Source organism: Pyrus communis, chromosome 6 (genome assembly GCF_041283825.1).
Source record: "Pyrus communis isolate YQ-2024b chromosome 6, ASM4128382v1, whole genome shotgun sequence".
Taxonomy (NCBI): domain Eukaryota; kingdom Viridiplantae; phylum Streptophyta; class Magnoliopsida; order Rosales; family Rosaceae; genus Pyrus; species Pyrus communis.
The window spans coordinates 2,409,480-2,423,397 of record NC_142570.1 but is presented as its reverse complement, the minus strand read 5'-3'; the positions used below and the strand labels follow the sequence as shown (position 1 = coordinate 2,423,397).

General features: G+C 36.3%; 1 protein-coding gene across 1 annotated transcript; it reads right to left on the bottom strand.

Moving 5' to 3' along the window:
* Positions 1-1,979: 1,979 nt before the first annotated feature.
* LOC137710421 (uncharacterized) lies at positions 1,980-4,929 on the bottom strand. The gene is made up of 2 exons (XM_068449437.2): positions 4,413-4,929; positions 1,980-2,332 (listed from the first exon to the last, which is right to left on the bottom strand). The coding sequence occupies exons 1-2, from the start codon at positions 4,927-4,929 to the stop codon at positions 1,980-1,982; spliced, it is 870 nt and encodes a 289-aa protein (XP_068305538.2).
* Between the last annotated feature and the right edge of the window lie 8,989 nt (positions 4,930-13,918).

Genomic DNA, 13,918 nt, shown 5'->3' with positions numbered 1-13,918 from the left:
CTCCAACAGATGAGATTTCACCGGGAAACTGATTTTAAAAATTAATTTATGTCTTTATATAAACTAAACTTTTTAGGAGTACGAGGACAAATTCAGTCGCAAATTTATGGATCGGTATCGGTTGCTTTTGACGGAAATTAGTAATGGGTGGATGTATCTAATTCATTCATATTTTAGTCTAAATTAGAGAATCAATTTGAAAAAAAAAAAAATTTAAAATTCGAAATCTACAATGAGTTTTGACAAATTTTTAGTAGTGAGGTAAATATTATTGATGTTCATTATTTTGAGTTTTGACAAATTTTTAAAATTTGAAATCTACAATGAGTTTTGACAAATTCGTAGACATAGGATGAGTTTTCATTTTGCCCACTTTTATATTGATCTTTAATTTTTTAGACATAAATATCGACAATTTCATGGATATTTACGTATTGGACGGCGATACTGGCTGACTTGTTTGATGGACACGTGGAGTGTGGTGATTGGGGTTTTTGGTCTTTGATAGTTGCCGGTTATCTTACTTAAAACACCAGTTGGCGTTGACTGAATGGTGACTTGTCGTATGCGTCGTGGTATAGACTTCCGTTTGGAAATTGACAATGGGGAACGGAGAATAGTACAGAGACATTAAAATAACGGTGTTTTAAATCTACGTTTCATAATTTATGTTAAATTTTTTATATTATAATGTCATTTTCGCATTAAGGATCAATCACGTGAAGAAAATACATGTGGTTGGTCCAGTGATAGATTTGGGCACTTGGGATCGAAACCGAAATCGAAACATGAGCAAATTGGACTGAAAGTTAAAATAACGGTTTAGTTTTGGATCCTAATATTTAGAACCGAACTGCATAATATAAAACAACATTTAATTTAATAATTAGCAAATTAAGTGCTGGAGTTATAGTCTGTTATTTGGTGGAGTTCATACATGAATTTTGATTTGGATACTTGAATTTTAGTACAGTGGTTATTAGTTGCTGGAATTTTTGTTTCCCTTTTGATTTGGAAACAAACCAAGAGATTTCCTTGAATTTTGCATGGTGGTTATCAATTTGGTTTTACAAACTGTAAATTGTTCTTTCCCCGTTTAGGAGCCAAAAACAAACTGAAAAAACTATTAAAAATAAAATAACAAAAATTGAAAACCCAAACCGAAACAAGCTTGTAAAGTAAGCCCAATTTTTTAACGGGACTATAAGTTAGGTCTAAACTGTAACAAAAAATGTTTGAAATTGAACCAAACCAAAATCAAATGGTTCGGTTACTTCGGTTCCCACTGTCAAACCGAACCAAAATCGAAGGATAAAGTTTCCCACTTGTAAAAATTAAGAGAGTTTTAGAACTTTATTGGAAAAAAAAAAAAAAAAAGAGATGAAGAAGAGATCCACAGCATTAAAAACTCAATAAAGAAGAAATATAGAACCTTGAGATTTTGTTTAAGAGTTTAAATGAATGAGATCTAAAGGAAAGGAGAGTAGAAAAAATAGAAGAGAATCCAACTATAAAAAGGAAAGCCCTAACCAAACAAATTCAAGTTGGATATAGTACAAAACCAACAAGTTATGAAGAGACCGAAAATTTGTAACAAGTTAGGAGGGGATCGAAAGTATATATCCTTCACATCCATAAATTCAATGTCCCATGAACTAAGAGGTGCTGAACTTTGGAAGTATCGCAAAATCGACAAGTTACAAGGTGATCAGAAGTCCGCTCGATATTCTTTGTCCGAGTGCTTTGGCGGAACTATACTAATCAAGAGGCAAGCGTTCATGTATATGTCCAAATGCACAAGCTTCAACAACCACACTTATACAAGGGACTTTATATATTGTAATATACGGAGTAAACATCATCATAAAATTAGAGCTAATTGCTCAAATGAGGGTGCTTATATTTTAATTAACATTCAGTTCATTAAAAAGTTGATATCAGTTACATTCCTAAGGGGTGACGTAGCCACCACCGTCAACCTAATCAGAAGAAGGGCGGACAAATATATGCCGCAAAGGATTGGCGACTTCCTTTCCACCGCCATGCTTAATGAATTCGGCAGGGGAGTGGAAGAGGCCATGACAGACACACAAAATGTGGACCTCGCCATCACGGGCATATAATATTCCTTCTATCTGTCTTCCCCCTTCTCCAGTGGTTCTCACTGAAACCATATCGTCCCCATCATTCTGGGGAACACTTCCAGTGGAATGTTTGACCCTCTTTGGTGTACTTTGTGAAGGGCCAACCTCTTCTGTAGTGGCCGCTGTTACAGACGTGGCTACTGGTGTAACATTCCTTTGGGAATTCAACGTCTGAACACTTACCGCACCTGCATGGAATTTACACAAGTTCAAATCTTTGACGAAGAAAGTACAATCGAAGAAAACCATACGAATTAGGTGAATGTCACAGGTCAATGAAAGTAAAATCCTCTATTCATTTCAGTCTGAAACTAGCAAGTTGTCTCAAAATGTTATTGTTCTTATTGCTATATATATATATATATATATAATGACATGACTTGGCTAAAGTCATGAATGCATTCTTGTAAGCAATTGGGATAGAAATTCTAACGAGTGGTTTTAGAGTACTTGGAATTGACTCTGCATAAACAATTTATTTAACAGATGTTGAGGAAAGCTAGAACGATATGCATCATGATATTGTACACAGATTTTGTTGATTTGAAATTGGATAAACATTTATGAGACGTGGATACGAGTTTTATTTAGAGAAATCAATCAATCATGCATGTCCTTTACCCTTTACGTTTCAAGTCAAAAACAAGAAAGAACCGAACTCCAACATATGATCACAGAAACAACATGCAGATAACATAGTTGAGCAAGAATTTGAATATAAAAACCTATATGTTGTCTCAAGGTATCAAGGTTCAAGTTCTCCAGTTTAATTATGTGTCTGTGCGTGTAGATCTATAAATTCCGTATACATCTAAGAAATTTACATATTAGGCTGATAAATCGATGTTTCCACTTCAGAAATTGGCATATTAGGTTGATAAACCGGCTCAGATCTATATCCCAAACCCACCTGAACTGAAGGAAAACTATATTTTTCTGGATCTATTTGAATCTAAAGATATATATCAACAGATTTGCCACAATGAAACTATGAGATTTCTAAATTCTAAGACGAGACTTCTACAAACTAATATTCCAAAAATGAAGAGAGAAGAACAACAAAACTCTTTCATCAAGCATGGTCAAAAAAGTTATAGTCACAATGCTGAACCGGAAGTTAAAAAACCAGCAAGTATATATATACAGGGGAAGGAATTCCTAAACTGTTGATCAAAACTATTACTTTATGGTGAAGAGACCAACTAACTCCGACTCAAAACATGAACTATTTTGTGTGACTTGCAAGTTTCCATAACAGTAAAGTTTTGGAATGTCACTTACACATTAAGCGCAACAACACACGTAACCCGTAACTAGGCAACACTACATAAGAAATTTTTTTGACTTAATTACTAAAATGGACTGTAAAGATGAAAGTTTTGATTTTGATTAGCTTCTATTGGTCTTATATGTAACGTTGTCAATACGTTGTTGGATAGACTTTTATTTTCATTTCTATCAATACGCAATTAATTAGTTTTATTTTTCCATTTGATTCATTATGCGATACAGTTTGACCTAATTTTTGTCGGCACTCGAATGTTTCTCATATTCGATACTCGTGTTCACCAATCATTGCCATCTTTAACATCGTTGACTAAGCAAAAAAAACTATAAATTGTCTTTCCTCGTGGGCGCCGTAAATTGTCGTCTTTGCTTCCCTAGTTGTTATATCATTTTGCTACACGTTTCATGATCAATTCGAATGTACCAACTACTGAATCTTATCAATTACCCTAACTACCGAATCGTATCAATAACCCTAACTACCCAATCATATCAATTTTTATCTTTTATTCTTCACATCCAGGATTACGTCCATAACGAACTGTATCGATTACCTAACAACCAATCATATTAATTACCCTAACTTACCAAATCGTATCAATTTTACCCTAAAAACCAAATCGTAACAATTTTATCTAATTTTCTCTTCCACGATCCAATTCCAAAAGTTTTAATCGTGACCTTCCACAGAGAATTAGGGTTTTCTACTTTCATTTTCAATTAGTTAACTAGTTCCTCTTTAATTAGCTATATAACACACCATGCATATATCTACGAAGTACGAACTAAAACAGAAAATTATATAAAAAAAACACACACACAAACATATACTATCTTTTTATTTCAACAGAAAACACCATGCTGCAAAAATCATATGACAAGATCAAACAATCGCAACTTAATCTCAAGCTTAACATTAAAACGGTAAACAAAAGCGAGCATAGACAAATTATCAGATTTGAAGTTTGATGTGTGGCTTACCCTCTGCAGCACGAGACACAGTGAAATATCCCTCCTCTTTGTAATGATAGACTGTATCCAAAGCCCCGGCACCGTTAGAAGCACAAGACGCACTACACACCACCAGATCTGCTGGAGCTGCCGGAGCTGCTAAAGCCCTAGCCACCTCCGGCAAAGCAGCTGGTTGCTGGCTCATCTGCCTCTCAGCTATCTTCTGTTTGGTCTCCGGCCTTCTCAAGGCTAGAACGTCCTTGTGCCGGATCGCCAACCTGGACTCTGATGGAAGAGAGCTTGCCCTTGGAAGCCGTATAGCACGAATCGGAGCAGCAGCCATCTGCGGCGCCTTTTGGGTTTCTTGAAGCCTCAAGACCCTGGCCTCCGTGGAGGACCGGTCGAGAGGGTTTTGGTTGGAATTATCGGTGTAAATCCCGCTGAGAGAGATTTCCAGGTTGAGGTCCGGGATTTGGGAATCGACGGTGTTGTTTTGAATGTTGGCGTTGTTGGGTTGAGAAAGGTTGTCTTTGTTTGCGGCGGCCATTGCAGACAGGAACTGAGCAGATTGGACTGAAAAACGATTTGTATAAGCTTCTTCTGCAGCAGAAAAAAAAAGCTAAAGTTAGGGCAAAACATGAAAATTTTCATTGCATGGTTTTTGACAGGATAAATTATAAGTACAGAAAACACAATGAAAAATGTAGTTTGTGACCCAATTTTTGAAACTGCATGCAGCAAGAAAATGAAGAAGAATGAGAAATTCAAAAACCCAGTAACCCCAAAATTTAATCTTTGACCCAATTTTTAAAACCCAGAAACGGTTACATGGGATTTTAAAGTTACCATGAAAAATTCAATCTTTAACCGGAATTTTTAGAAAATGAGAGAGAGAGAGGGAGATGAAGCAAACCCAGAAAGGATTAGATGGGTTTTTGAAAATACCATTAAGAATTAGAAAAGAAAAAAGAGACAACCACACATACATACATACATACATATATATATATATATATATATATATATATAGATCTAGAGAGAGAGAGAGAGAGAGAGGGGAAAAAAAACCCAGAAAGGCAGGCTTACAAGGGTTTTGTGACAAGACTGATGCTCCTGCAACCAACTATTCTCTCTCTCTCTCTGTGCAAATACAGAAATGCAAACTGATGTGTGAAATTTGGAGCTGGGTAGGGGAGATATATATTCGAAATCGGTGAGGAAAAGGGTTTGAAGGTGTTACAGTTGCTGCATTTCTCAATCCCCACGTGGTTACAAGAGAGCACAGTGTTGTAATTAAGGAGAATGGTTCACATTTTCTACGGTTACTCTTTTCATATCTCTCTCTCTCTCTCTCTCTCTCTCTCATCAGCATTTGCAATTTGCAGCTCCATGACTTTGCTCCTTTCCCACCACCTGTGACTCATCTTAGCTGTTTCTGCGTTTTCCTCTTTCTCATATGGATTTTTGTTTGCAATTGTGAGGAAAAATGAGGACAATTTTGAAAACGTTCAGGATTATTGCCAGGGCGACTATATTTTTTGGGAGTAAGATTCTCTCCCCTCCTATTACCATCTCCTTCCATCCCATCCTCTCACACTCTTCTTTCTGTCTTATTCTCTATATAAAAAAAATTCAAAACAAAATGTAGACGTGACATAATCGCAACCGTTTAAATAGGAGGGGATACAAGGGGAGAGAGAGATAGGAGGGGAGAGAATTCTACTTTTTTTTTAGGGGCTTTTAGATCCAAGTCCAAAAACATAGATGATTTTTAGGAGTGAGTCCAATTACCTAATTATATATATTTATTTTTTTAGTGCTCATTTTATATTTTCTAAAAATATTAAAAATCAATTAAAATCTTCTAATATTATGCATTTTCAACCCCAAAAAAATATAATTAATATCATATAACAAAAAAAAAAAAAATATATTGACATAAATCTATATGCAAATCATTCTACCCTAACTCAATATGAATGTATATCATACATATAAGTAAGATATGAAACCTAACTAAAAGGTAGAAAAAAAACATAATATATCTACAAGCAAGACACATGAATCTTACTTGATTATAAAAAAAAATATGTCATATAGGTAGATAAATATAATTAACCTATGATATAGGTTGATTATAAAAATAAAAAATAAAATCTATAAATGGGGTTTAAAACGGGGTAAAGAACAAGAAAGAACAAAAAAAAAAAAAATAATAATAATCAAAGAGATATTTAGGAAGAAATTTGATTTTTATAATAAATCTTATCATTGAAGAGATAATTATTGATAATAAAATAATAAGATTTAAGGAATTGGACTTATTTTAATAAATTTGAATATTCCTACTATTGGCTCAAAAAATTGGACATATATCAAGTTGTTCCTTTTTTTTACCACTTTCATGTACTAGGTGATGTGGCAATTGACGCATAATCACATTTAATGAGATAAGCGCATTAATTAACATGTCATATACACATCACTTGTCATGTCACGTGATACCTGAATGTAGTAAAAAAATATGCAGGTCTTCCTAGCATTTCCCTTGTGTCCTAGCACATAATGCTATGGTTGTAGTCTATACGTGCCATGTTAATCTTTCTCGTCCTTCAAATAAGAGCAACTTATATAGAACGAGTTTACCCGTCACCATATATGACTACTCGTTGACAAAAACTTACACACATCTTTCTATCACTAGCACATGACGCTACGGTGGAAGTTACTTGTGCTATATAAATCTTTCTTGTTCTTCAGATGAGAGAAACTTGTATAAAACAAGTTCACCATTAAGCGACGTTTCAATCCAATATATCTTGTTATGAAAAATATTTATCCGCGACAATGCTTAATTGTGACTACGTGAAGATAACCCATTTTACATAATAGTTTTCCTTTAAGAGGAGTGGAAGGAGTGAAAGCTGGTACGGAAACATTTTTCTGTGTTGGCTTTGCAAGAGGGACTTGTAACGCATTTCGTAATTCCCGATGCCCTAGCAAAGCAATCCCCACTTGAAATTTCACTATTTTTAAAAGATTTGTTCACACTTGTTTGCACCTCTTTAGAAAACATTAAATCAAACTCTTTCAATTCAATTTAATCTTATCCATGAATTTTTTTTCACAAGTTAATTAGATTTTAAAATTTCAAAAGAAAAAGAAAAGTCTAATTACACAAAAAAGAATTTGAAACACGGTATGAAAGTGCTAAAAAATTGTCTGACCAATTAAACTAACTCAAATTTATTATATACCGATCAAGACGAGAGCTACCAATTGTATTTGACTCATTTAGCATCTCTAAAATCATTTTACTAATTAATTAGAATTCACAATTCTATAAATCTTTACACTTTGTGCAAGGAAATCCAACACCAAAAACTCGGTGAAGACTTTCAGATTAAAACCCGCGGCGAGGAATTGAGGGAAGAGTCTCTCTCTCAGATTCGATGTGACAAGTGTGGGCCATGCAGCAGCATTGCAGCAAGGTGCCAAGTCAGCGAGGCGGGACCTGTAACTCCCCACAAGTTGTAGGCCCAAGTGTTGCACCCCTCGTACGGACGACGTCGTGGGTTGTTGTGTCGGTGCGCTTCACTGTCAGGCTGCATGCACGGTGGGCCAAGATCTCGCATTAGGCGTCGGGAACACTCAGAGTCTCAAACCAACGGCTGCCAAGTGGAGATAAAAACTCAATGGGGGAACAAGGCCTTGTTTCGAATTTGCATGTAGAAGGGTGAAAACGCTTTTTTGATAGCATGAAGTGCATTTCAGAGAATAAAGAAGCTAAAGTACAGTTGGTTAAAATTTGTTAGTGTCCTTTTTGTAAATTGCTATTTCAGTTAAGGGTATTAGTGCAATTTGTTAGAAAGCCCAAGATTATTTATAACAAATTTGTTGTAATTATTCATTGTATTGAATGAAACAGTAATCCTTCAGTTTCTATATGGTATCACACCCGTCTCACCTCACGGCTCCCTCTCCCTCGATCCTCTTCGCTCTTGCTCATAATCTCTGATTTTCTTCATCAATCTTGCTGAAATTGTTCATCGTTCTTCTTTGATCACCACCTTTGTGCTGTTGATTGGTGTTTTTCTCTCTGCAATCGCCATGGCATCACCGTATGCTTCGTCTTCTCCATGTGAGTCGATGCAAGCTCTAAACCCTAATCCCTCAAATTCTTCATTCTTTTTGGATTCATATGCCTCTCTTATGATCCAAAACATTGGAAGCATAGTGCCAATCAAACTCAAACGCTTCAATTACCTCCCATGGTGTGCTTTATTTGCTCCTATTTTGCGCATATATAAGCTTCTTGGCATTGTTGATGGTACTGAAGTCTGTCCATCGCCTCTCCTTCCCGATCGATCTCTCAATCATGCATTTGAGATCTAGTATGAGAAATATCAGAACCTTCTGATCTAGTTGAACTCTACTCTATCTAAAGAAGTGATACCGTTCACATTTGACGTTTCGTCATCTCGGGATCTATGGCTCAAACTGAGCAGTGCTTTGGAGGAGTCTCTGATGCTCACATTCATTAGTTACGATCTCGTCTCCAGTCAATTTAGAAAGGTTCACAGTCGATTTCTAATTACCTTCAACAAATCAAGGAAATTTCTGATGCCTTGATGGCCGCCGGTGCTTCTGTCACTGATCGTAACCTAATTGTTGTTACACTGGCTGGTTTACCTGATAAGTTCGAGTCTTTCACTGAGTCAATTCTTTTTCGTATCTCAACCATTACGTTGGATGAATTGCACAAATTATTACTCACTAAAGAGTTGTCAATCTTTCGAAGGAAGAAACTTGCCTCCTCTAGCATCACAAAGCATTTTCATGCCTTTGCTGCTTCATTATAGCCTCCTCTCTTGCCTACACCACTGCACCATCAAGCCTTTGCTGTCCAGCCACAACCTTTTCGTGGTAATTACAGAGGCAATCATCGAGTAACCTACAAGGCACTGCTCGTGGACATTGTGGTAATTACAAAAGTAACAACTTCCGTGGTAACTATCAAGGCTCTCGTGGTAATTCTCAAAGCTCTTGTGGTATTATTTGTCAAATATGTGGATTAAGCAGTCATGAGGCTATTGATTTTTTTGATCGAATGAATCCAGATATCTTTGGCAGGGTTCTTCCTGCAAAGTTAACTGCTATGTGTGCTCATTTCTCATCAAAGCCCTTTCATTCTTGGATCATTGATTCAAGTGCAACCTCACACATCACCAATGATATTTCTAACATTTCATCTACTACTCCTTATCGTGGTGAGGACAAAGTCTACATTGGTGATGGTAAAAGTTTGAAGATTAACAACACTGGTTCTTTCTTTTTACATACTTTATCTACCACATTTAAACTACAAAATGTTCTCCATGTTCCCCAAATGCAACATAATTTACTCTATGCATATCAATTTCTCAATGATAATTACTGTTATTTGACACTTAATTCTGATGGATCCTTTGTAAAGGATCGTTCTACGGGGAAGACACTTTTGCTAGGACCGGTTAAGGGTAGTTTCTATCCACTACATTGTTCATCTTAGTCACCTCAATGCTATGTTGCTTCATCTATTGCCTTAATGAGTGTCAAAACACCAATTCGAGTATGGCACAGCAGACTTGGTCATCCATCTTCATCCATCTTCAGGCGTGTTCTTTCACAGAATAAGCTTGCACTTCAAGGAAGAACTTCATTGGACTTCTTTTGTTCCAACTGTGCTCTTGCAAAAGTCACAAGCAACCGTTTAGTAATGTTAGTTCTAATTCTTCTTCTTGTTTAGAACTTTCACATTATGATCTCTGAGGACCAGCTCATATCATGTCAGTGAGTAGTTATCAGTATTATCTGTTGATTGTTGATGATTTTAGTAAATACAGTTGGTTCTTTCATTTAAAGTTGAAACCTGAAGTGAATTCTATACTTGTTGAGTTCAAGAGTTATGTGGAAAATCTTCTTGGAAATAAAATCAAAGTTCTTCATTTAGATTTAAGGGGTGAATTTACTAGTCATGTTTTACAGTCAGTTCTCAAAACATATGGCATGATTCAACAATTTAGATGTCCACATTCACCTGAACAAAATGGTTGTGCAGAAAAGAAACGTTGTCATATTGTAGATACTGCTCGAACTATCTTGGTTGTTTCTAATGTTCCTCATGTTTTCTAGGTGCATGAATTTCCACTGTAATTTACTTGATTAATAAACTCTCTATTTCTGGCATATTGTAGTCTCCTTGGGAATTGTTATTTCATACTTCACCTGATTATAATAGATTGAAGGTGTTTGGTTGTAGTTGTTTTCCTTGGTTTAAGCCTTATACAACTTCAAAACTGGACATCAAGAGCAAGTATTGTGTGTTCTTGGGGTATAGTCTCCAACATAAGGGATATCGATGCTTGGATCTATTGACTCAGAGGGTATATATCTCTCATCATGTAGTTTTTTATGAATCTACATTTCCATTTCATCATTCTCAGCTCTCTTTCCTACAAGTGCAGCTTCTATGTCTACTACATCCATCCATGCTACTTCCCATATTGATTTGCAGTTCACTATTCCTCATTCTTCCAGGTTCGAGGCATCTTCCACTATTCCAACAACTACTCCAAATGCTGATTCTCGAGTTGGTTCACTATCCTCTATTCATAGTGTTTCCAATGCTACTTCATATGTTCCTTCTGTTGATGCACACGTTAATTCTCCTGCAACAACAATATATGCGCCAACTGTTGATTCATATGATGCTTCATTAGCTGCAATTATTAGCTTTAATGCTGCTGATCCCACTATCTCCTCCACTGCAACAAATATTCACCCTATGATTACACGGTCAAAAGCAGGGATATTCAAACCAAAGGCCTTCTCAGTAACCAAGCATCCTCATCCCTCTTCCATAGACTTTGTTCCATCCACTTATTTGCAGGCTTCAAAGCATGCTCAGTGGAGATCTGCTATGCAAGAATAGTTAAATGCTTTGCAATCTACACGCACTTGGACTCTTGTTCCCTCTTCTCAAAATCAAAATGTTGTTGGTTGTAACTTGTAAGTGGATGTTTCAGATTAAGAAACATCTTGATGGTTCTATCGAGCGCTACAAGGCTCGGCTCGTAGCAAAAAGGTTTCATCAACAAGAGTGCATCGACCATAAGGAAACCTTTAGCCCTGTTGCTAAGCTTGTCACCCCATGTTGCTAAGCTTGTCACCATTAGGATCTTATTATCTCTTACAGCTCAATTTAAGTGGTTTTTGAACCAATTAGACATTAGTAATGCCTTCTTGCATGTGGATTTACAAGAAGATGTTTTTATGCAGCAACCTTATGGGTCTTTCTTTCCTAAATCATGTTTGCAAACTTAAAAAGTCCCTATATGGCCTTAAACAGACTCCCAGAGTTTGGATTGACAAATTATTCCAAGTATTGCATTCTTTTGGTTTTCAACAATCATCATCGGATGCTTCTCTTTTTGTCTTACAAGCTCCAACCTTGGTTATCATTCTCGTCTATGTTGATGACATTTTAGTCACCGGCCCTAATGTAACACTCTATCAACACTTTATCCAGAAACTGAGCACTATCTTTCTAGTCAAAGATCTGGGTCTTTTACACCATTTTTTGGGACTTAAGGTGCACAGATCTTCTGAAGGCATATTACTACATCAAGGCAAGTACTTACTTGACCTTTTTCAGAAACCAAGATGGATGAAGCTAAACCAAGTTCAACTCCTTTAGGCATAACCAAGCTTGATCACACAGGTTCATTGTTGTCTAATCCTACAGAAAATAGATCCATTGTTGGTGCTTTGCAATATCTTACCTAGACTCGACCAGACATATCCTTTGCGGTTAACCAAGTATGTCAGTTTATGCATGCTCCACGAGACTCTCATCTTCAAGCTGCCAAAGGGATTCTCCGATTTTTAAAAGGTACTTTCACACATGGGTTAAAGTTCAAACCAAGAACTTTGCACCTTACTACGTACTCTGATGCCGATTGGGCAGGGTGTACCTTTGATAGAAGGTCCACCAGTGGTTATTGCATCTTTCTTGGTTTTAATTTGATTAGTTGGAGTGCCAAGAAGCAGTCCACAGTTGCACGATCTTCAACTGAAGCTGAGTACCGGTCTTAGCTCACACTTCAGCAGAAATCACATGGATATGTAAAGTTTTTAAAGATATTGGCCTTCCATTACCACAGATTCCTCATCTCTGGTGTGATAACATTTCTGCAATCTCTCTACCTTATAACCTTGTCTTCCATGCCCGGACTAAACACATCGAAATTGACTACCATTACATTCGTGAACTTGTTCTTGCTCACCTTATCAAGATTCAATATGTTTGTAGTCAAGATCAACTAGCAGGCATTCATACAAAGTCTTTGTCCCGGCACATATTCTTATATCTTCAATCCCAACTTTCCTTGGTCCATTTGATGGTTCCAAGTTCAGCTAGAGGGGGTGTAAAGAAGCTAAAGTATAGTTGGTTAAAGTTTGTTAGTGTCCTTTTTGTAAATTGTTATTTTAGTTAAGGGTATTAATGCAGTCTGTTAGAAAGCCCATGACTATATATAACAAATCTGTTGTAATTATTTATTGTATTGAATGAAACAGTAATCCTTCAGTTTCTATAGAGAAAAGTAATCCCAAACGTGTCATATTTTAAAGGGTAATACCATCCGCACACTTATTTTTACTTTGCACACTTTTTTCAATTTTCAATCGTTGGATATAATGAATTGAAGAAGACTAATGTAGGAGTTTTCAGTGTTTGCGTACCTCTCAGACAGCATCGGCAGTGTACCACCCATGGGCAAATGCCCTAACCAAAATGGCTCATACTGTGTCGTTCTCTATTCCAGGTACAGCCCTCTGGTTTGAACTGAAACTGAAAGACGGTATTAGAGGCCCCGCTGCCGAGAGAGATCCCCGGCCAGGTTGAGTTCTCGGTTCTCTGAATTAAGTTGCTGTTTTAGGGCATACACATGCAGAGGAGATGAGGAGGAACTGGTTACTTAGTAGGGCACTACAACTAAATCCTAGGCGGAACTGGTTTTGTTTTGTTTTTATTCAAATTTTAATTAATCTTTTATTTGTTTCATGGTGATGTGCATGGATTATTGGAATAGTCCAATTGTGGTTTCTCTATTCCAAGACAATTCTATCTCAGGTGGAAGAGTGTTAATTAGGACAACACAGTGCACTGGATTTATTGATTTATAAGCTATTTTCTATACCAAAATTCTTATTCTACACTCCTCATAAATGTAATTTGTTTTAAATATACTAATAACAGTTCCCACAAATTAGAGTATTCGTGACAACACTTTAACTTCAACGTGTTTTATAAATTTATGACAAGAACACTTCTAGAAAAGCGCTCATGAACAGAAGTTGTTTCTAGAGAAGCAATCCCAAACATGATCTAACCTTGTTATTATGAGAAACTTTGTATATTATTTCGTAAGTTTACTAATTCGCGTTTTATCGTCGATAAGCTTAATTTGTTATGAACTAGGATATAGATCAAG